The 23,055-nt window shown below is 34.6% G+C and overlaps 1 protein-coding gene across 1 annotated transcript in view; it reads right to left on the reverse strand.

The window, feature by feature from the left end:
* LOC126494487 (dystrophin-like) overlaps positions 1–23,055 on the reverse strand; it is a 449,593-nt gene that overhangs the window by 119,954 nt on the left and 306,584 nt on the right. Inside the window, exons 23-24 of the mRNA XM_050131854.1 lie at positions 12,499–12,633; positions 9,770–9,919 (exon numbers count right to left, since the gene is read on the reverse strand). Of these exons, the coding sequence (XP_049987811.1) occupies positions 9,770–9,919; positions 12,499–12,633 (285 nt within the window). The remainder of the gene's footprint in view (positions 1–9,769; positions 9,920–12,498; positions 12,634–23,055) is intronic.

Genomic DNA, 23,055 nt, shown 5'->3' on the forward strand with positions numbered 1-23,055 from the left:
GGATGTTCACCTTCCTAGACCTGGATGGAGGGGAGAAGACCCTGGACTTTCCACTGGGCAGGGAACCCTGACTGCTCTTCAGACTGGAGAGGGAGGGGGAGAGGAGTGGGGGAAGGGGGAGAGGGGCTGGAGGAGGGGGAGGGAAATGGGAGGCTGGGAGGAGGCAGGAATTTTTTTCAATAAAAAAAAACAAACAATTATTAGAAACATAGTAATATAGAAGAAATGAAACAGTTTTCTGATATTTTTATACTTTTGATGGTAACTAATACATCTGTATTTTAATGATAAAAACTGATGATCTTAAAATAGTTTTATTCCTTCTTTATGTTTATTTCTCTGAAACATAGAAATTACTATAAGTAAATGTTACTCTATATACCCTTCATCTACTTTCCTCTTTAAAAAGTAGTGCTTAATCCTAAACTACACCAAATCTCTCACACATAGCTCAGGAAATATTTCAGGAGAGAGGGTAGAAAGATTATAATAGCTGGATACTAGGGATGAAGGTGGCAAAACAGTATCATCTGGTCATAACAGAGCCATTGCTATCAGGAATTCAAAGATTTTGGTTCCCTGCACAAAACTACACAAGCCCAATCAGTAAAAACCTCAGCATAAAAGAGAAGGAGCTAACAAAGCTCAACCCTTAGTTGAAGGACTTTGGAAGATGTGGTAGGAAAAGTAAGTTTTTCTTCAGAAAGTGATTCCTGTTTGGTTGCCTGTTCTCAATTGATAAGAGTATGCCCAACCACATAAGGAAAGCACTAATTGGACTCATTGAACTAGGAAAAGAAGATGTAAATTTGAGAGGAAGATGTATAGGAATGAAATGAGAATAGTTGATAGGAGTAATTTTGGAGTTAATACAATAAAAATGTATACAAATATAAAATTCTCAGTGAATGAATAAAAAATATTATTTTAGTGTGTTTTGCTTAAATATTAAATAAAAGATTTGATTATTAGACCTCAGAAATCTACAAAGTAGTTGACAGAAAAAAATCTATTCTAAAGTAGCCATGGGTATTTAAATTTTAAGAAAGAGCTAAGTGTCTAACTAGAGAATGGTATTTTATGTTACATGAATTAACTGTTAATTCTAATTCTGGAGGTAATAAGTAAAAATTTTAGGCAAGTTTTCTTTCAGTGAAGATGAAATCTCTAAAAACAATTCTGAAGTGGCACAGACATAAAAGTTAAAAGAATTTATCAAATTAAACAACTGACTTAGTTTTTAGTTGATTTATCAGTACCTTGCTCAGCCTTCATCAGAAAAGCTTCCTCCTGCAGCAGATGGGAACAAATACAGAGACCCACAGCCAGACATTCTATAGAGAATAAGAGACCTTGGTCCTAAATCTGCCCCCCAGTGTTCAGGGGACCCCTACAGAGGAGGAGGCAGAAAAAGAGTAAGAGCCAAGGGGCATGGAGGATGCCAAGTAAACAAGACTCCAAATCAACATGAGTGAAGCTCATATGAACTGACAGAAACTGAGGCACCATTTACGGGGCCTTCTTGGGTCTTCACTGGGTCCTCTGCATGCATATACGGCTTGAAGTTTAGTGTTTCTATGATTTCCTGAGTGTGTAAATAAATGGGTCTCTGATTCTTGTCCCTTCTCATGGGCTCTTTTCTTTCTCTTTGTCTTGTTCAACTCCAATGTGATTTTCCTATGTTTTACATTACTATATTTTATTTTGTTAATTTTATTTTTGAGACAGAGTTTCTCTGTGTAACAGGCCTAGCTGTCCTAGAACTCACTTTGTACACCAGGCCGGCCTAGAACTCACAGAGATCAGCCTGCCTTTGCCTCCAGAGAACTGGGATTAAATTTGTGTGCCAACACTGCCCAACTGTTACTTTTTAAATTATTTTCTCTTAGAAGCCTGTTTGTTTTCTAATGAGAAAGGAAGTGGATCTCAATGGCAGGAGAGATGAGCAGAAACTGTCCCATATAGCTGTCCTTAATTACTGTTAACAATCATGTGGGTGTATGTGTGTGTGTGTGTGAGTATGTGCATATAAGCACAACCTGCACAGTCTGTAATGTATACTTCATTATTTCTTGTACAGTCATTTACACTGCTGCTCTATTTACAATAGCCAGGAAATGGAAACAATCTAAATACCCTTCAGCTGAAAAATGGATAATGAAATTGTATTAATAATATTTTTATAGTACAGCATATTATAGTATAGTATAGGATATTATACTAAGATATAGAAAAATGAAACCATGACATTTGCAGGTAAATGGATGGAAGCAGAAAAGATCATACTGAGTGAGGTGAACCAGACTTAGAAAGAGAAATGCTATATATGGTTAATCATCTGATTTTCTAGCTCTGAATCATTGAATCATTCAGGTTATATAACCTGAAGTAATCATAGAAAACAGAAAAGTTAAGAGTCTTTGGGTGAGGGTGAATAAAGAGGAAATAATAGTGTGTAAGTAAGAGGAAAAGTGAGGTGGGAAAAATAGGGTGTCTCTTGTTATGGAGAAAGGGGAGAAAAGGTAAAAATAGCAGAGATATATGAAAAAGTATAAAGCAACCCAAAAATAAAAGGAATAATTTTAAAATATCTTTAATAAAAGTTAAGTCAGCATCCAAATACATACATGCACACACACACATTTGCACGTGCATGTGCACACACACACACACACACACGCACACACACACACACTTCAGACACACGTCCCTCTAAGAGCACTTGGTTTCTGGCATCAAAAGGTATCATGGAAACTTTCAAAGGAGGTAATTACCAGCATTCCTACTCAGCTATGATGCCTATGAATTACAACAATCAGCATGCCAAGCCAACCTAAGGATGCAGCACTGGCCTGAATACCTTGATGGTAATCATCAGCCTCTCACTGGACTCAAGAACCACTGACTGAGAATGGAATTACGCCTAGCTTCGGAAATCTAACCAGCTATCCAGGTCTAGTGAAGTTATGAGCCTAAGAAGGGGATCTATTGCTGCCATTTAACTAAACCAGCATAATCCCTAAGTACATTATAAATAAAGGTCCTTTACCCACAGATAAGCATAGTTATTACCTTTCAAAGGAAATTCCCTTTACAATATATGGAGATGGCTACTGAAAACCAAAATCAAAATTCACTGCTGTGGAACCAATCCTGGGTGATACAGCTACAACAGAAATCCTGCTTCTAAGGTGCAAGGATCATTGTGGAAGAGTGGGTGCAGACTGTAAGAGCCAGAAGAACAAGGAGTTTGACTGTGTCAGGAGTGACATATACTGTCTCACCAACATGGTTGTTAATACATGACTTGAACTGATGCAACCAAAGTAGATATGCTGACATGGAAGCGGGAGAGCTCACACAGCCACAGACCTAAAAAGAACTATAGGCAACTCGGAAATGCTGAGAGTATGAGGACTAGGCCTTTCTACTGGAGAGTACAACAAATGGTTATCCAGTACTAACTGGTAGGCCCTGACAAAAGGCACACACACACTCAGTTTGCATTCCTATGCACTGAAGAGCTACTTGCTCAGTGGTATCACCACTCCCAGTGGGGCATGTCCTTTCCAATTAAACACTAATCAGAATAATGTACCCATAGACTTGTGTACACACCGATCTACTTGAGACAATTTTTTTTCTATTGACGTTCCCTTTTCGAAAGTGACTCTAGCTCGAGTTACATTGGAAAAAAAAAAAAACCTAGGAGCATAACTTTAAGTCTATGTTTCCTGAATTGAATGGTTTGACTATTTATTATCTTTACATATATATCTGTATTAATATTATTAGAACTAATATAATATTAATATAAATGGCTTTCTTCCCTCAAAGTGTGGTTACTAATTTATTACAGTAGCAAGCATAGTGTCTACTATCCTGCTAAACACTAAGTCAGCTTGAACCCAGATGTTCATCCTAACAGCCTGCTTACACGGCAAATTTTTTAGAAGGATATTAATTTTATCAGAGAGCAACCAACTTAATAATAAAGATCCATGGTATATATTATGCTGTTTTTCACAAAGAAAGAAAGATCACACACAAAAAATAAAGAGGATAATGCAATCCCAGATGATGTTTCTATTATTATTAATGGATTAAGTCTAATAGGGGAAAAAATCTCTTTTGGAAGAAATCAAATCATTTTTGTTGGTAGATTATCTCCAGTGAAATAATTAACCAGTAATATTGTATAGAAATGGGGTTGAGTTATTCGGGATACTTTTGAAAAGAATTAAAAGTGTAAAAGCAATAAAACCATAAAAATAACACTTGGACATGCCATCCTTTTTATGTAACTCAGGCAGCCACATAGTAATATATTCTAGAAGAGCCCCTACTTAGTCGAAAGTTCTGCTGTTTCTGTCAGGAAATTATAACATTTTGAACAAGGGTTCTACATTTGCTGTTTGTACAAACTCCTTAAAGTATGAACCTGATCTGATTACCATAATTAAGGAGAATGATGAACAGCTAACAGGCTAAAATAAGAAGCTAATGTAAATTGGATAATTTAGAGAGAAAATGATATGTAGAATTCACATGAAAGCTCCTAAGACATGGTGACATATTGAAGAATATCAAATGAGAAATTTCTGAATATTGCTATAATTGTAAGACAGGATTCCAAAGACTAGGCTCTTGGTTATTTTAGACTATAATCAAACACTTCTTGGAGACAATAAAGATAACACAACCAAGATTATATTTTCTTTTGAATCCTTAGGTACACATTTGTTCACGGTTCTGATTAAGGAAGTATTTTAGAGAAAACTGTGAGATGCTTAGAAACGGACTGTTCTCACTACATGTGATTTTACTGAAGGAAAGTAGAGCATGATTGGAATAGGAACTCTTTTGCTGTGCACTTTGCCTCTTTAATGGCTCTTTTACAATGGAGATCCTGTTTTAAATACACAGTGATACCATGTTTTTGTTCTACTACCCATTGCCTCCTCACATGTTAGATTCATGAGCGTAAACCTTGTACAAATTCCTGAGAGATGGAGCTCACCATAAATCAGTTATTTTCTTACTTCTTTCCTCATCAAATTACCTTTGTCTAGTCCAAATTTTATTTTTTCCTTTCCAAGGTAAATCTTTTTATTACTGTTTGCCTTTTGTCCTGCAATAACTTGATAGTCTATGTCAAATATGTCTTACTACTGTATCTTCCGTTGACTGAAAACTTTCTGAAGGTACCAGCGTTTGCGAAACTAACCAGTCTCCTTTCCCCTCTTACTTGGTTTGAATATCCAGACAAATGAAGAATTTAGAGTAATTGCAGACTATTAGCACTAATCAGAAACAAATGCAAATATTTTATAAGGAAAAATATCTTCCTCTTAGACTTAGTTGAAACACGATTAATAAAATTACTTAAGTCTGATACTTAGACTTACTTACTGTCAATTATCTTGATTTACTGAAAAAAAATGACTAGATTTAATAGGGCAACAGAAGGGTCAGTGCTCATGGGGAGATTACCTGTGATACTCTTCTCTATATCTTATTCCCTGCTCTTAAATGTTTCCTTGCACATCTCTTCTAGTGAGGATGTTTCAACACACAGCTAATCTATTAAACATTTTCCTGTGCCATACCACTCAAGGCATGTTAAACGCTGTAGCCTGCTCCTTCATGGCACTGCAAGTTAACATCCTTCCTGCATTTTTAGATCATAAAATTTATTTCAGAAAACTAAGTTGGAAATACGTTTCGCACTATGTGTAAGTAACATCAAATAGACTAACATAAAATTGAGGCTCACTGAATAGCGAGCATTAATATGATTATCATTATAGCTTAATGTTTTAAAAGAATAAAACCACAAAGCACATTTTCCATTTTAGACAGAAGGTTTTGTAACAGAATTAAACCCTGTATTTGATGCAAAGCCAGTTCTTTTCAGTGTGCCTTGAATCGATATTTGCCTTTCCGGTCTATTTATCCTAAGCAAGATGTAACACAGAGTGAACAATCTGTCATAATTACCTGGAACAGCTAAGGGGTCTCTGCAGCTATCTATCATGATGGTTAATACTAAAGTAGAATTAAGCAAATATGATGTTGTTTCTTCTTTTTTTTACTCTGCCTCTTACTTAGTTTCAGGTAAAAGACTACAGACAGAGACCCCGGGATTGTTCAGTGAGTGGGTCAGGGCAGTTGCCATAAAAGTCTATGAAGGGAACTTGATCCCTACAACCAACATAAAAGTAAATGGAGAGAAGCAACTCCACAAAGTTGTCTTCTGATCTCTACTTGCATGTTATAGCATGTACATTCATACATGCCATTAGAATATAAATACATAAACTCATAGGCAGATATGTAAAAGATAGAAATTCTTATCAAAGATTTAAAAAAGATAACTATTTTCATAAGCAACTGTAAAGGCTTTGGATTTCTGAACATACAATTAAAATATTTAAAATTATAAAACATATCCTTTTAATTAACCATTCCTAATAATTCTATTGGAATATATTTATTGTTCATAGAGAAAGATATCATAGTTATTTTAATGAAAATATATCATGTATGCTGAATATAGTCAACATTCTTCCTCCTGTTTCTAATCTCTTCTCTTCTTTTAGTCCCCCATAGCTTCATTTAGTCTTGATACTTTAAACACATGATCTAGCTTTCTTTAAAAGTTGAGAAATAAGACAGGAGTAATCAGTGTCCCTGCATTAACACAATAATGCTAGCACTTGTGAATGTGATGCCAGAGAATTAGGAGTTTTAGCCTGAGTGATCTGTAAGGCTAAACCGTGTTTCAAAGTAAATTAAAAAAAAAGTAAAATAATAAAATGCTCATGGACATAGGTTGCATGTACAAAGATATTTGAATCTAAATGCTCACAAATCTTGGCTCACTTATTGTTTTTGATACTTTTGCCATTTGCATAGAATAGGTATCCCCAAGATTCCATATCATAAAGAAATTTGAAAAAAGAAAGAGACTATGATATCAGTTATTTTGAATAGTACTGAGGCCTTGATAACCAATCAAGTATTACTACCATCAGTAAGCATTTTGTTGCATACTAGAACAACTTAGAAATTTTGTCATTTAAGTAGAAAATAAAGCTATAGTTTTTTTTTTTTTTTTTTTTTTTTTTTTTTTGATGTGCCTTGGTATGACTTTGAAGCTGATTTCTGGGTTGTTAATCATCATTCAGATTGTTTCTATAACTAGAAGATTGAAAGATGCCTTTAAAATTATTGAAATAATTTACTTCTTATTTGAGTACAACTTTACATTTTGGAATTAGGAGTAGGATAGAGCACACCCCTTTTAAGTATTCATAGGCAATAAAAATCCCTGGCTGTATGATTGATTTTACAGGCAATTGAGTGTTACCTTATCTCTGCATAATTGCAGCTATAGGAAACATTAGGTAGGCAATAAAACCCTTTCAAACCTCTGACATAAGCATTTAATTGAGGAGAAAATGGGGTAGGGCTTATCTTTGGATGGAAAAATATTTTGTTTTTAATGGAAAATATGCTTTTCTCTATCCACAAAAATAATGACTTAAAAACAAAGTTATGACTCTTGACTATAATTATTCTCTTTCTCTGAGCCATCAAATAACATATCCTCAGTAGATAGCCAGTGACATTATCCAAAGAATAATATAATTGATCTTGTTCGGCAATTCTCAATTACTTAAGTAATTCACAATTTCCATTCAAGTGCCCAATTTAAACTCTAGAATCTGGGTTTCAAACTATCAGTTTCGTGTAACTAGATAGTGTCCTTTAGGAAAGACAGTGAAAATGCATCCAGAAAATCTCCACAATATGCTTGGTGATCAGCATAATTAGAATACCATATGACATGCCAATGTTGACAGGGAAATTTTACCATGGTATCACTTTAAATAAAGAGTTATAGCTGGACAATGGTGGATGAAAGTGGGATAATTAATATCATCTATGACTGACCTCCTGCATACGATGTCCAGTCCAAGGTGTTAGCACAGGACAAATGTGCATACAATGCTAAGTAGACTAGTAGGTTATATATACATGCATACACATACCATACATATATAATATATACATATGTTGTACATATATGTACACATGTTTATAATATAATAATGTTAATTTGTACAGCTACCATAGATTTCAGATAGAGGAACACAGAAAAACTTGAACAGGGAGGGAGTAGTGGCAGTAATGCAAGCACGGTGTCTTTGGGTGAAGTTTTCAAAGTGAAAATTATAAGAAAACATTTCATTTCACAACGTATTATTAAATATCAGCATCACAGATTTTAAGGATATTATTTCAGAAAGAATATTGCTTTCAACAAAGTACCAGATATATTTATTTGCATTATCAAATATCAAATAACTACAAGGTTATCATTGGGTCGATATGTATATAATAAACACAGTCATTACTTGTTGTAGTTTCAAGTTATTTTGCAGCTATATTTAGTGTTTAATTGATTACTGAGGCAAATATGCAAATACCTAATGTGAAGACTTAGAAAACAGCCTGGCATGGTGGCACATGCCCTTAATCCCAGCACTTGGGTGGCAGAGGTGGGTAGATCTCTATGAGTTTGAGGCCAGCCTACTCTAGGGAGCAAGTTCCAGGGTAGCTAGGGTGGTTTCACAGAGTAACCAGTTTCTTGAACCCATCCAAATGCTTGATAACTTGTAAGGAGTGCTTTCTCATTCCTGTTATAGATACATTGAATTTGTAAGAGCATACATGTTTACTATATTTAAAATTGTCATATATTTTTATATATTTATTTTTATTGGCTTTCCTATGCTTGTCTTCATTAACTATGGTACACATATAGATGTACACAACTACTTGTTAGAAGGAATGCACTCTGGCATACAAACCAGGCAAAATTTTTTAAAAAATCTTAACATTTATTAAATATATATTTTGATCTTGATTCTGTACCTAACACCTTTAAAGAAGTATTTTCTCACTAAAAAATTCTTTGGAAAAATATCAATATCGCACATGAGGATATGGAAAACTTAAAATGTTACCCAGGAACAACTGATTTATGCAACCCAGGTTTGACTTTTAATTATTGATCCTTATTTGCTTGTCTATGTTTGCCTTAATGTAACAGTAGGAACATATGTTATTTTATGTTTGGTTAGGAAAACCATGCCATGTATGTGAATCCTCATATATGATTACCCTTTAATTATGTATAATGCGGTGATTTGAATAGGAATGGCCCCCACAGGATCATAGATTTAAATTTTTGGTCACCAGAGAGTGGCATAATTAAAAGGTATGGCCTAGTTGGACTCTAAGCTGACAAGCCCTTTCCTTCCCAAGTTGTCTTGGTCATGATCTTTCATAACAGCAATAGGAACCGTAACTAAGCAAGACAGCATAGTATAATATAATTTATTGAGTTAACATGCTATTTGTTCTTGACATGTCTCAGTTTCCTGCTAAAAAACACTTTTCTCCTGTGTAAACTGGGAGCATGGGGATCTTGGGGGAGGGCTGAAGGGGAGGAGAGAGGCAGGGAGGGGAGCAGAGAAAAATGTAGAGCTCTATAAAAATCAATAAATAAAACAAATTACCATACTTTTCATGTATTTCTAAAAGGAATGAAAGGCATGTCAAAAGAATTCAGTCACTTCTCTAAAACTGAAGGCTGAAGTAAACTGAAATAATTTTTCCTTTTATTGGAGAAGACCATGTCTGTCTGGCATGCATTTATAAAAGGTAAACTAAAGAGATTTCCCACTTGTCTCCATACCTCTTCATGTAGTTCCCTCCAACGAGAATTAAATGTCTCAAGTTCCTCATTGATTAGTTCATCCATGACTCCTCCATCTGTTAAGGTCTGTGCCAATATGCGAATCTGGTTTGGGTTATCTTCTGAATGTTGCATCAAATTTTCAAGAGACTGAAACACATTTTCTATAATTAATATTTCTCCTTTTTCTAAGTTTTCTAATTTATGCACAAAGCTCAGCATTTTCTCATTTACATACAATTAAGACATTAGCAGTGTAAAGCAACATTTAATTTGGATAATAAAGCATGAAGGAGCACTCTTTAAAAATGGGAGGATGGCTTTTGATTTTTTCACTGACTTGTCACTATTTCATAGACTGTGATTTTAAAACATGACACTTTCTTAGGGATGACCTTTGCTCTAAAACGTGAAAAGGTAAAGTGCTCAATTTCTCTCTCTTTTTGCTTGTTTGTTTTGTTTTGGATTTTTCTTTGTTTGCCTTTGTAATGGTCAGTGACATGTAAATAATGTGATTCTTCTGAAAATATGTGCAGCAGCGGCTCATAAGTCGTTTCTTCTCAAAGAAACTCCTTCACTCTTCACATATTTTCACATTGACATCTTAGGACTGGAAGTAGATAGAAATGACATGAAGTTCTTTAGTGCTCAGAAAGAGACAGCAGACAGAAATCACCTGGGGATTTTGGCTGGACCATTGTCATTTCTGCGTAATTTTCTTTGTGGTGTGAAGCGTGTGTGTGTGTGTGTCTGTGTGTGTGTGTGTCTGTGTCTGTGTTTGGATGTATGATTGTGTACATGTATATGTATGTGTGCTGAGAAAAGATGTTTCCTTTCATTTTGGGGGATGTTTGCTGCCAAGCCATTTCCTGGCTTTCTATTATTTACAGCCTTCTAATCCTTAATTGAAAAAAAAAAGTTCAACGTTGACAGATTTTTCTGGATAGATTATATAAAGAACCATAACCTCAATGCCAGTTTTATGTATTCTAGGGAATAAGTAATCCAATATCATTTCACTAGAACTTACAACCATAAAATAAGTGATAAATACAGGCTCCAATTCTTTCAATCAGTTGTTGTTTCCAAAATCATGAAACTGTTCTCAGAAGGGTTTTATGTCATTCTTATGGGCCTATTACTTTTTAAATTCTGAACAACTTCTATATATCTTGCTCTGAAGTTTCTAGAGCATCAGAATATCATTATTTCCCAATTGTTTTGTAAAAATGTACTTTTGACATCTAAAATCTATAAGAAAAACTCATCAAAATTTTAATACAAAAATGTTAGTATTGATTTTTCTAGTAACATTTCATTATATGTAGCAAATATGTACATTTTATAAAACCTTTAGTAGAGCAATTTTTTCTCCTTAATTCCTGATAAAGTATATAACATGTTAATTAAATAAAAGATAAACTGATTAAATAAAGGTTAACTAATTTTCCATTTCCCAGAGGATCTTGAAGAAGTAGGGGTGTGGGAAGAATATGCTAAAATGTATATATAAATTTAAACGAAAATGCAAACAAAAACAATATCAATTAAGAATTCAGTTATATAAATCTTTAGTAGCTAGGAAAGCTGGAAGTACTACAACTTTTATATCCTTGTCAAATACTGGTACATCCTTTTTGTAATATAAACTGCCTGTAAGAATAATTGGCAGCAACCTCCCTCATCAAACAAATATTTACATGCAACAGTCAACAAGATGGTAAATATTAGTAATGAGGCCTCCTCTTCCTCACCTTAACATTCTCCTTTGATGCCTTATCAGTCTTCTCTAAATGGGCTACATTTTATTAGCTACTATAATTATACAAACAATGGGACATTTATAATTTTCCAAATATATCTAACATATTTTGATCATATTTGCTTCCTCTCATGTCCCTTATAACACCTCCTAGTTTTCTTTTTCCCATATTTTCTATTTCATTTTCATGTTTTGGGGGATTATTTTTATTAGCTTTCACATGTGAGAGACACACAAACCAATTTGAACATGCCACCTTCTTTCAAAGTATTACTTAAAATGTGGTATAAAAATTTAGTCTGTTAATAAGTATAAAATGAGATTAATTCCTATGATAGCTGCACTATCCCAGTCTTTATTCTGACTGCCAGACTTTTTAATGAAGCATGATAAGTTTTCTTTGTCTTTTTTTTTTCTGGAGAATTTATCACACTGTTATTTCACAAGAATCGTTTGGTTATGGAATGCCTCTGAGCAGTCACAAAGGTGCTATATTTATTTTACAGATCTACATATACTGAATATGCTAACAATCTAATTTATTGCAGGTTAGTGATAATAAAAAAAACTAAGCAAAATGTATACAACATGAATGGTTAATTAAACATCAGAATATAATGTAATTTATACCTTGTGTGTGCAAACTCATTTAATTTTTCATATCTAAAGTCTAAAATAAAAAGTATGTATATGACAATTTGAAAGGTACGTTTGTTTATAAAGTATTTAAGTCACACAGTACTCATTGACATGATTTTAAATATCCAAGATAAGAAGACAAGTAATTTCATATTAATTTCTTGAGACCTGGAAGGATCCTAGAAGGCAGAAGGGTTTGTCGAAACAGCAGGACTAAAGGATCCTGTAGCTATTTTTCTTCCTTGTGTTTTTAAACATTGTCTTCTCTTTGGCACTAGCGCTTTTCGAGGTAGCACACAAAGATCATTTGGATGAATTCACCACTTACTTCTAGCACCTCAGTGATTTCCTCAGGTCCTGCAGGAATATTTTCAGTGGCTTTAAGTTTCAATTCTACTTCATTAAGCCACTTGTTTGCCTTCTCCAAGTATGACAATAATTCATGCCAACATGCCCAAACTTCCTAAGAAAAAAAATGAATATTGACGATTAAATATGGCCTCACAAAGTTTAATATGAATCCTTCATATTATGATTTTAAAACTTCTTAAAATTGAAAATTTAATTTTCTACATTTCAGTAATTATGGCAGATGACTTAAAATAAAACTAGATTCTTTGGTGATACAACATCTCAGTAATAATGTCATTAAGGAAGCAGTGTATTATTTGAATAAATTTAAGATTTAGTGAATTGCCTTTTAAAGAAGACATTCCCTTACACATCAGTCTTAAAAATAGAAAAATCAAAGCATATGATAGAATGCATGCAAAAGTGTTTCTTTAAACATCAGTAGCTAATACTGTTGTGTTGTTTCTAAATTCACCAAAATAGTTCTATATTTAAAATTCAAACATGATTTTAGCTGTTTCTTCTGCCATTATTAAACATATTTCGGGTTTCTATATTGATAGGAAGAGAATTTTATAATAAATCCAAGATTTTATTTCAGTAATTATATGTTGATTTTCATAATAATGGAAATTGATTTAACTTGACTATGTTCAATCCTGATTTGCAAGAAAGACCCTCATATATATGCATTCCTTTCTCATATTTCTTATTATTTCCTTGGGCCTTAGTCCCACAACACACAACTGCTATTTCAAATGTATAGTTATTTCTCAGTCATCTCTGATATACAATATAAACCTTTATAATTTAGTACTCAAAGATAAGAACATTTTAAGATTCCTAAAAATCTTAGAAGAGGATTACTCTAAACTCTCAGTATGGGAGGACATTGGACATAAAATATATTTTACAAAACTAATAATATGAAAAGAAATGAACATACTTGACTACATTTAAACAAAATCTTATCATTACTAAAAGAGAGTCAAAAATATTATGAAAATATTGTTATGCACATAAAAATGAAACATTTGTTAAAACTTAAATAATAACATTCAAACATCTAAATAAGTCTATTAAAAATAAATTAAAAAAATCTGTAGACCCATGAAAATGAAGCCCATCATAGCCATCAAAATGGAGGAAAAAAAAAAAAACTAAATAGGTGCTCTAGAGAATCTCAGTGGTAAGAGCACACACTATTTTTAATCAGTCTTAATAGGTGCACACACATACACAAGATTAAACAATAAAGTGAATTTTATATAGAAAGAATCATAACCATATGTATTTATTCTCATTAACATTCGTTAGTATAAAAGTGAGAAAAGTGACATGGCATTTTAGCTAGCACAAATGAAGAAATAAATCAACAAAAATTATATGTATTGTTAGGACTATGTATATTGGAAAGCCTACTCCTCAGTCTTATTAATGTGGGCATTTACATACCCAGTAACTATATAATTCTGGGTTTTAGTATATATTTTTGAAAAAGTATTTTTTTATCACAAAATAGAGCTGACCATCCCTGCAACTATTCAGGCCCAGAACCAGGGTTAGGTGTTGGCCCATCCCAACATCTATTCCGTCTGGGATCTGTAAGAGCACGTAAAGGAACTGGTCCCACAAATTCAAAGTTGCAGGATGTCTACAACTCAGGGCAGCAGCAAGATAACCAAGAGTAGTCCCAGTGAGGGCCCAGCATCAATAATGTAGCAGAAACCAAAGTCCTCAAACCAGACCAATGGCTCTCTACAATAAACACTTACAACTAAAGCTACGTAGATAAAAGGGTGTCACAATACAACTTCTGTGATGAGACTGATAATTTCCCTCTTTTTTTCTTAAAATTTATTTCATTTTATTTTGGGGGGTATATGCAAAGGCAGAGGGTAGATGCAAAGAGATAGGAATATAAATGGGATGGAGATGCATGATGTGAAAGACACAAAGAATAAATTAAAAGAAGGAGAAAAATACATTTAGGGTTAATCTGCAAAGTACAGTAAAAACAAAGGTGCAATCACCATTATAATACATCATCCTGAGAGTACCATCAGTAGCAAGTCAACAAAAGAATTACATATTAAGGGAAACTAAAAAATTGTAAAATTCCCAATATTTTCTACATAGTTGATTAAAAATAGTGGAGGATATTCTATAACTGAACGTCACTCTGCTGTGTCTGTAAACCTACCAACTTACTGTAATTTCTTGAGCATATGTTAGAGATTTAAAGGTAAGGGGGTGACACTTGCAATAAAGCATATGTACTTAGGCGCAGATTGAGGTACTGAGGTAGCGTGATGATGACTTAACTATCGGGATAGATGCTTTCTTCTGTCCTCAATACACCTGAGTGACACAGCAGGAGAGGCTTTACAGGTCATGCTTTCAAAACAAAATACACTCCTGAATCCTAAACCGGATGGAAATTGTACTTAGAGTAACTGCTAAATTTAAGTTTGGAATTTTAAATTGCTTTGAAATCTTAGAATTTAAAGTGTTTTTTGAAATTAAAAAAAAATCACATGAAAGAACAAATTCTCCAAACGAGTAGAAGAAACTACTGATCACTTTCACAATGTCTCAGTCTGATTGTAATTCCAAGTTGAATATTAATAATGCATTCTTAATTAAAGTTTATCCTTTTAACCATGGATCAGGAAGTTCCATGTGTCAGATAAAGAAAAATAGGGAAGGAACACAATACAGATTGGGAGGATAATATGCAGTTTAACAAAGTATGGGGTTATCAGAGTATATGACATGTCAGCTATGATATTTAACTGTAGCTTCATATTGGAAAAGAAACGTTGGTCTCAGACAAGTCACTAACAATAACACGGCACTCCTACTGAAGCAAAAACTGGAAAATATCCTCCATCAAGCATTAAGAGGAAGGTGCAAAAAATTTTGCTGCTTGGATGATCTTTCTTTGAGGAATCGAAACCTAAGCTTACATTACAGATGATAACAAAGTATGACATCTCAAGGACCATAGGAGATAAAAAGACACACAAAGACAAGCTCACAATCAAAAGCAAAAGAATTTCCAAGACCAGTTTCTATTAGAAGTAAGCTCACAAAGAAACTTTACAGGCCATGTAAGGAAAGACAATGATATTAAGAATAAACCATAAGTTGTAAAATGTATTTAGATTCATATCTTATGATAAAAATATACCAGAAAAATTGTATAAATAAAAGAAAAATGGGCAATATTATTATGTGTGTTTAGTTTGATCATATGTATTGTCAGTATTATTTGAATTTAGTAACTAGTTTTCATAATTAAATAAAATGGTTAAATTATAGCATTCTATAACTAATATATGCAATATTACTATGTAGCAAACATAAACTTTTACAAGCTATGACCAAGATTTGATTAAGAGATTTGAATATAGGGAAGAGAGCTCTGTTCAGAAAGTTAAGCAGTAATTTTTCATTTGGAAAACAAACATGAATTACTTCTTTATCTCCATATATATTTTTTTTTCTTTTTGCTGTTTTTACAAGGTGAAAATTGAATGAGTCCAGGACTTTCTGTGTGTTAGTAAGTACTTTCCCCACTGTGATATACCCTCAAATGTCCACTGAAAAAGACAACAGGGGAACATTTGGGAGGCAATGTGCAAATCTAGTTCTGGAACCTATTATGGTTACCCTGGCAAGGACACCTGGTAAGTAATAATATCGGCCGTTTTCTGTATCCAGTGGTGGGACTGGGACACCATCCCAGTCACAATACCTTCAACCTACAATCTATCCTGCCTCCAAGATTTCCTGTGTCAATGATGGCACAGAATTTATGGGACTATCCAACCAATGACTAGTTTAATTTGAGGCCCATGTTATAAGAGGGCATTCATACATGACATTGCTTAGATGGCCAGAACTGGAAGCTGCATGGCTCAGAGAACAAGGATAGAATTAAATATGACTAGAAAAAAGTCAATGAAATGGTTCTTAGTGATATTCTGCTATACTCATAGATATTTGTTTAGCCAAATCATTATCAGAGAGGTTTTCTCAGGCAGCTGATAGGAGCAGATACATTATGCACAGCTCATGGAGACCCATGAGTGAGGAAGAGGAAGGATTGTAGGAGCCAGAATGGTTGAACACAACAGGAAAACATGGTCCACAGACTCAACTAAGCATGGCTTATGGCGACTCATAGAGACTGAACCAAAAATCATGGCGCCTATATGGTTCTAAGCAAGGCCATCTGCAAATATGTTGTGGTTGTTTGCATTGGTATTCGTGTGGGACTCATAACAGTGGGAGTGGAGATACCTCTTACTCTTTTGTTTGCTCTTTGGACCCTTTCCTACTACTTGATTGCCTTGTCCAGTCTTGATATGACAGTTTGTGCCTAGGCTTATTGTAACTTATTATGTCATGTTTGGTTGATGTCCTTGGGAGGTCTGCTCTTTTCTGAAGGGAAAAGGAGGAGAAATGGATCTGGGAGAAAGGGGAGGTAGAGAGTGGGAGGAACTTGTAAGAAAGGAAAGAGGGAAACTGAAGTTAGGATATATTGCATGAAGGAAGAATAACTAAAAATAAAGAGAGCACCATTTGTTTAGTGAGTGGGCATATTAAGGAAGGGATAGTGGCTTTGAATTTCCAGTTGAGAAGAATCAAAGATAACTTTTTTTGATTTTCCAACTCATGAAAGAATGAAGGAATAATTCTTCCATAGCCAAAGAGTTAAAGAAGATGAATAAATAAAATGTCTGGGAACCACTAAGTCATCTTGTTTTCAAGGGGGAATGATAAAAATATAGGAAAAACTTATCCAGAAATTTTGTTAAATTCTTTTATGGCACCATGAACATCTGAAGACACTTTTAGTTTAGGGGACTGGAAATTCATCTGAATATTACCAACCAATCTTTTTAATAAAGCACATAAAATCAACAGGAAACAAGGCAGATCAGTCATAATAATATAGGAAATGGCAACAGAATAACTATCATAGACATATTTAGGCATTAACAAAAGGAAAGATAAGTATGGCAATTTAAGCAAAAGATCTCATTATGAAGAAATACCCTCTTTTACTTGTACTAACATTGCAAAATTAATACTCAGAGCCTAGGAAGCTTAGGTAAATTAATATCAATTTTTTTTATTCTCACTTCAGTAAATATTATTTAATTCCTAATATTTAATTAAACTCCTGAAAATTAGAATGTGCAAACTACAATATTAATATTTAAATTGTATAATATTTAAAAGTTAAGAGCAAATAAAAATATTTGTAACCAGATGCAAATATTAAAATATCACTATGAAAAAGCCCCAAACTAGACAGCTAATAGAATTTGGCATGTTTGGCTTAGCTATTTGGAAACTAGAGTTATTAAATTCTTATAATTCAGTGAGGTGAGACTTAATCAAACAGATGGTGAATGTTTCAATTGTCTTAATGAGAAGCTATAATTACACAAAACAGAAAATTATGAGAAAGTGTCAGATTTACAGAAATGAACTTGTTGAAAGGTAAACACACATGCATGCAACTATAGAAAAATATGTGTACAAATGAACAGATTTAAAGCACAAGCAGTTAAAAACCAGGAAGTTAATCACAGACTTCATAAATTAGTCTAAATTGGACAGATAGGGGAAATAATACAAAAATTTTACCAGAAAATTGAGAAACACTATGTAAAACAGAGAGATTATTCACAGATATCTTCAAAAATGCTTTTAGGAATGGTGTGTAGATTGGAGAAAAGACAATCTTCAAAAATGTAATAAAGAATCGCTATAGAAAAATACAATATATCTATTCTCATTAGTATATCAGTTGACAAAATAAAAAATGAATATAAATCTATACCCACATAAAATAAACCAGAACTGTAGATCATGGCAGACAACGAGAAATGCAAGGTCAGCAGACAAAATAATAATAATAAAGCGACTACTTTGACAATAAACTTCTTGTGAATACAGAAATTCAAAAGACAGTGGAATAGAATTTTTGTTAATAGAAAACTAACATTGGCAATTAAGAGATCAAAAAAATGGCATTTAAGAGAGAGAAATATAATGTAGATTGTATGGAGACCAATGGCGAAAGGCATGTTAAATAGGGAGGGGATGGGAAGGCTGGGTAGACAAAAGAGTGTGAAAAAAGCAAACTAAAAACTTACTACTAAAGAAAGCTTTATATATATGAAATGAGTGAAATTGAGTTACCCTATAACATGGCAACAATGCCTCTCACGGATATCACAGTCTGCCACATAAACACCTCAATACCAGTAATAAGTTTTACCTAAGGATTACCTTGTGTTGTTAGCCTGTGGGTTCCCCCAGACCCCCTTCCATTGCCACATATTCCCACTGCTCTTGCTTGCCCTATAGATCTTAATGTCAAGATTCTATTTATCAAGATGCCACTTGCTTGACTCATACAACATATAGAAATTGAGCTAAGACTGCATGAAGCTTCATCCTTACTTTTCATCTTTGGTAGTGCTGAAGGTTATAAATACATTAATTATAGGAGAAAAAAATCTCCAGTCTTACTCAGCTGTGAAACCTGCAAGCTACAGTGATTGGCCTAGTGGTGTAATAGTGGCATTACTGTTGTGAGAGTAACTAACAAACTTCTTACTGGAAATAATGTCAATCCACAAGACAGGAGTTGTGCCTAGAAATGTTAACAGGGTCAAGAATCCAAAGCTAAGTCATTCATAGTTATAAGAAAGAACATTTGTTAATATTCAGATAAATATATAGAGAGAATTAATGAACTCCTAGATGATTAATCTGTAGATTAGTGCATCTTTCAAGATTCATCCAAGAAGGTTCTTTTGACTGTAGATGGTTTTTAACACAAAGACCTAAAACTCATCAAGGTATAGACCATATAAGATTAAAAGAATGTTCATCTCTAAACCAGATATCCCTATATCACATCCTTGTGATATATGGATGTGATATAGGGACCGACTGTGTTTTGGCGACTTGGAGTTGGGAAAGCTGTGGAATGATTTAAGCACTTTTTAATGTGCCATACTTGTAGGTCGTGGATGATAGTAGTGTTGAGGGTGATTTGAACTGTGGAGACCTGTCTCCAGGGGATTCAGAGGAGAAGAATTTTAATATGTTGCCTGGAGATCTTCCTTGTAATATTTGGTGAAGAATGTGGCTGATTTTCACCATTGACCTAAGAGTCTGCCTGAGGCTAAAGTAAAGAAATTTGGTAAAAGAAATCTCAAAACAGCCCTGTAATGATTCTGTCTTTTGATTATTAATGGTCACTCTTATGAAGCTCTCTAAGGAGCAAACAGTAAGGAAAAATACAAAATATACAATTTGAGGATAAAAGGTACTTCAGAAAGTAGGAGGAAACTAACTAAAGTTCTGCCTTAAAGGAGATAAACATTTATATAAAGCTTGATGTTAAATGGAATGAAGAGAAGGGCAACCTGAAGGCAAGATTCCACCCAGCTAAGCTTCTAACTTGTGAAAAGAAATTAAAGGACAGCTTAGGTCCAGATGTGGATGTGGTGGTACACACATTTAATTCCAGCACGTAGGATACAGAGGTAAGCAGATTTCTGAGTTCATGGTCAGCATGGTCTACAGAGAAAGTTCCAGGACAGCCATGCTTAAGAAGTGAAGGAAATCATCAAAAATAGAAGGCTAGTGAAGATATAATTGTAATAAGGTGGTCAAGTTCAAGCCCCAGTAGCAGTAGAACGTAATAGATTTGACCATGTGGCTCTGGAGTTAAAGATAAAAGAAAGAGGCTATGGAATTCGCCCCTGAGACTAAGGAAAACCACTGAAACTAGGATTGTGTCAGGGATGTTATTGAATGGAGGCCCAGAGAAGCCATTTTGTGAAGTGAAGGTGAAGCCTGAACTGCCTTGTAGACAACCAAGATGTTAGATATGCCAGAACCATGGGATTCCTGCTGAGGAAAGCTGATAACAAGGAGTGGAAACAGCCCAAGATCTAATGGGAGCTCACTAAAGCCAGCTGGACTGGGAATGAACGAGCACGTGATCAAATGGGACCCTCTGAATGTGACTGACAATTGGGGCAGACTGAGAAACCAATGACAATGGCACTGGGATTTGTATCTACTTCAGGTAGTGGCTTTTTTGGGATCCTAGTTTATTTGGATGCACCCCTTCCTAAGCCTGGATGGAGGGGGGAGGGGCTTGGAATTCATACAGGGCAGGGTACCCTGCCCTCTCTTAGAACTGGAGGGGGAGGGGAAGAGGGTGAATGGGGAGTAAGAGGGAAATGGGGGGAGGGAAGGAAGTGGAAATTTTGATGGTATTATTTATAAAGCAATAAAAAAAAACCCTAGAAAATGAAGTTTAGTCAATAATGCTGAAAGGCATTAGAAATCTGAAAAGCATTTTGATATCAGACATGGAGATGCAGAGTTGGTTTTTGTTCGGTATTTCTTCACTATCCTCTCTTTCCTCCATTTTCAAATGTTAATGTGCATGTTGGAAGTATGTGATCTAGTATTATTATTATTATTATTATTATTATTATTATTATTATTTTGATTTTATAGGGGATACCAGTTGAGAGACTGCATGAGTTTCAGGAGAGACTCTGCACTTTGAACTTTTAAACATTGTTGAGCCTGTGACAGACTATGGAAATTTTTGTAGTTAGACTAAATGCAGTTTTCATTATATTATGACACTAAACTTAGGGCACCATGGAGAGGAATATTGTTGTTTGAATAGGTATGACCTCCATAGACACATGTGTTTGAGTGCTTGACCCCTAGAAAATAGCATTATAAGGGGTTGTGGCCTTGTGGGAGTAGATGTAGTTTTGTTGGAGGAAGTATTTAACTGTACAGGCAGGCTTTGATGTCATATATATTCAAGCTATGCCCAGTGGAGAACATTACTGGTGACTGTTAATCTGGAACTTTCAACTCCTTCTCCAGCACCATGCCTTTCTGTATGCTACCATGCTTCCTGTCTTGATGATAATGGACTAAACATTTGAAACTTGTAGCCAGATCCAATTAAAAGCTTCCCTTATAAGACTTGCTGTGGTCATGGCCTCTCTTCAAGGCAATAACATCCTAACCTTAGTTTTAATCTCTCTCCCAAGGCTCTGGGATCATTGTGGAAAATGGTGCAGAAAGATTGCAAGAGGCAGAGTCAGTGAATGACTCACAGGAAGTTGTTTGATGACCTCATCAGAGTTATCACACATATGAAGTCACAGTAGTTGTGAGACCATCCGCAAGACCCATATGATGTGGGAGTGATTTCTTATTAATAAAGAAACTGCCTAGGCCCCTTGATAGGCCCACCCTTAGGTGGGTGGAGAAAACAGAAGAGAATTCTGGGAAAAAGAAGCTTAGTAGAGAGTCGCCATGATTCTCCCGCTCCAGACAGACGCAGGTTAAGATCCTCCCTGGTAAGCCAGCTCGTGGGCTACACAGAATATTAGAAATGGGTTAGAACAATATGTAAGAGCTAACCAATAAGAAACTGGAACTAGCCGGGCCAGGCAGTGTTTGAAAGAATACAGTTTCCGTGTAATTATTTCTGGGCATAACCTAGCCATGCGGACGGCCGGGTGCCGGGGATGCAGCCCTGCCGCTCCTATTTCAACACCCATATAGAATCAAGTCAGACATATCCTAGCATTTAGTTGTGGTAGGAGGGAAGAGATGAAAGAAGTATCACCCCTTGTTGAGGACTGGCTATTTATGGCTACTGGAAAAAAGAAAGTCAGGGTAGTTTAGGATAAGAGCCCTTATGAGGTTACTTATGCTCAACTAGATAGCCCTGTGCCCTCAGACATATTGGAAACACTAAGTTGACTATATAAGTTTTAAAAAAGAAATTAACATGTGAAATTGGGATCAAACAGCCATATTGATGGGCATACAGGAAGAAATGGAGGAGAGGGAACTGGGAAAGACTAACAAAACTTGTTATATGCATGCTGGAAATTATTAACCAAGAAACCCCCAAATTATTTAAAGGTCCAGCTAATCATTCAGAACTGCATATGCCTCCACATTTCAAAGAGTATAAAACTAATAAAACAGTATTCTTCAACAATAATCATGTAATCAAACCCTTTATTGACTACATTCGCAAGATAATTCTGTCTGGGAATAAAAGACTTAAAATTCAACTTGTATCCGGTTCTTGAAATCATACCCATTTGGGTGTTTGTGTACTCTTTCCCTTTTATATCTTAAAAATAAAAATTACTGCTGGCAACTGTATGAGGTACTTGAATTCTTCCTCTATATTCACACAAACATAATCTAGAGAATGAGTCAAGTGGGAAAACAAAAGCAGGATTTGTGATAATGAATAAATAGAAATGTCAAAAAGGAGCTAGTTACACATTATGTCTTATAAAGTAGCCTGTAGGAGCCTAGTGATTATGAAAAATGATCATAATAAGAGAACTTTTCAGAGTGTTTACATGTAAGAGAATTAAGATAATACACATTCAAATGTTTTATGCACATTAATATATATGAAAAATCCTTT

This window comes from Alexandromys fortis, unplaced genomic scaffold (genome assembly GCF_014885135.2).
Source record: "Alexandromys fortis isolate MF-2015 unplaced genomic scaffold, M_Fortis_MF-2015_v1.1 scaffold_384, whole genome shotgun sequence".
NCBI lineage: Eukaryota > Metazoa > Chordata > Mammalia > Rodentia > Cricetidae > Alexandromys > Alexandromys fortis.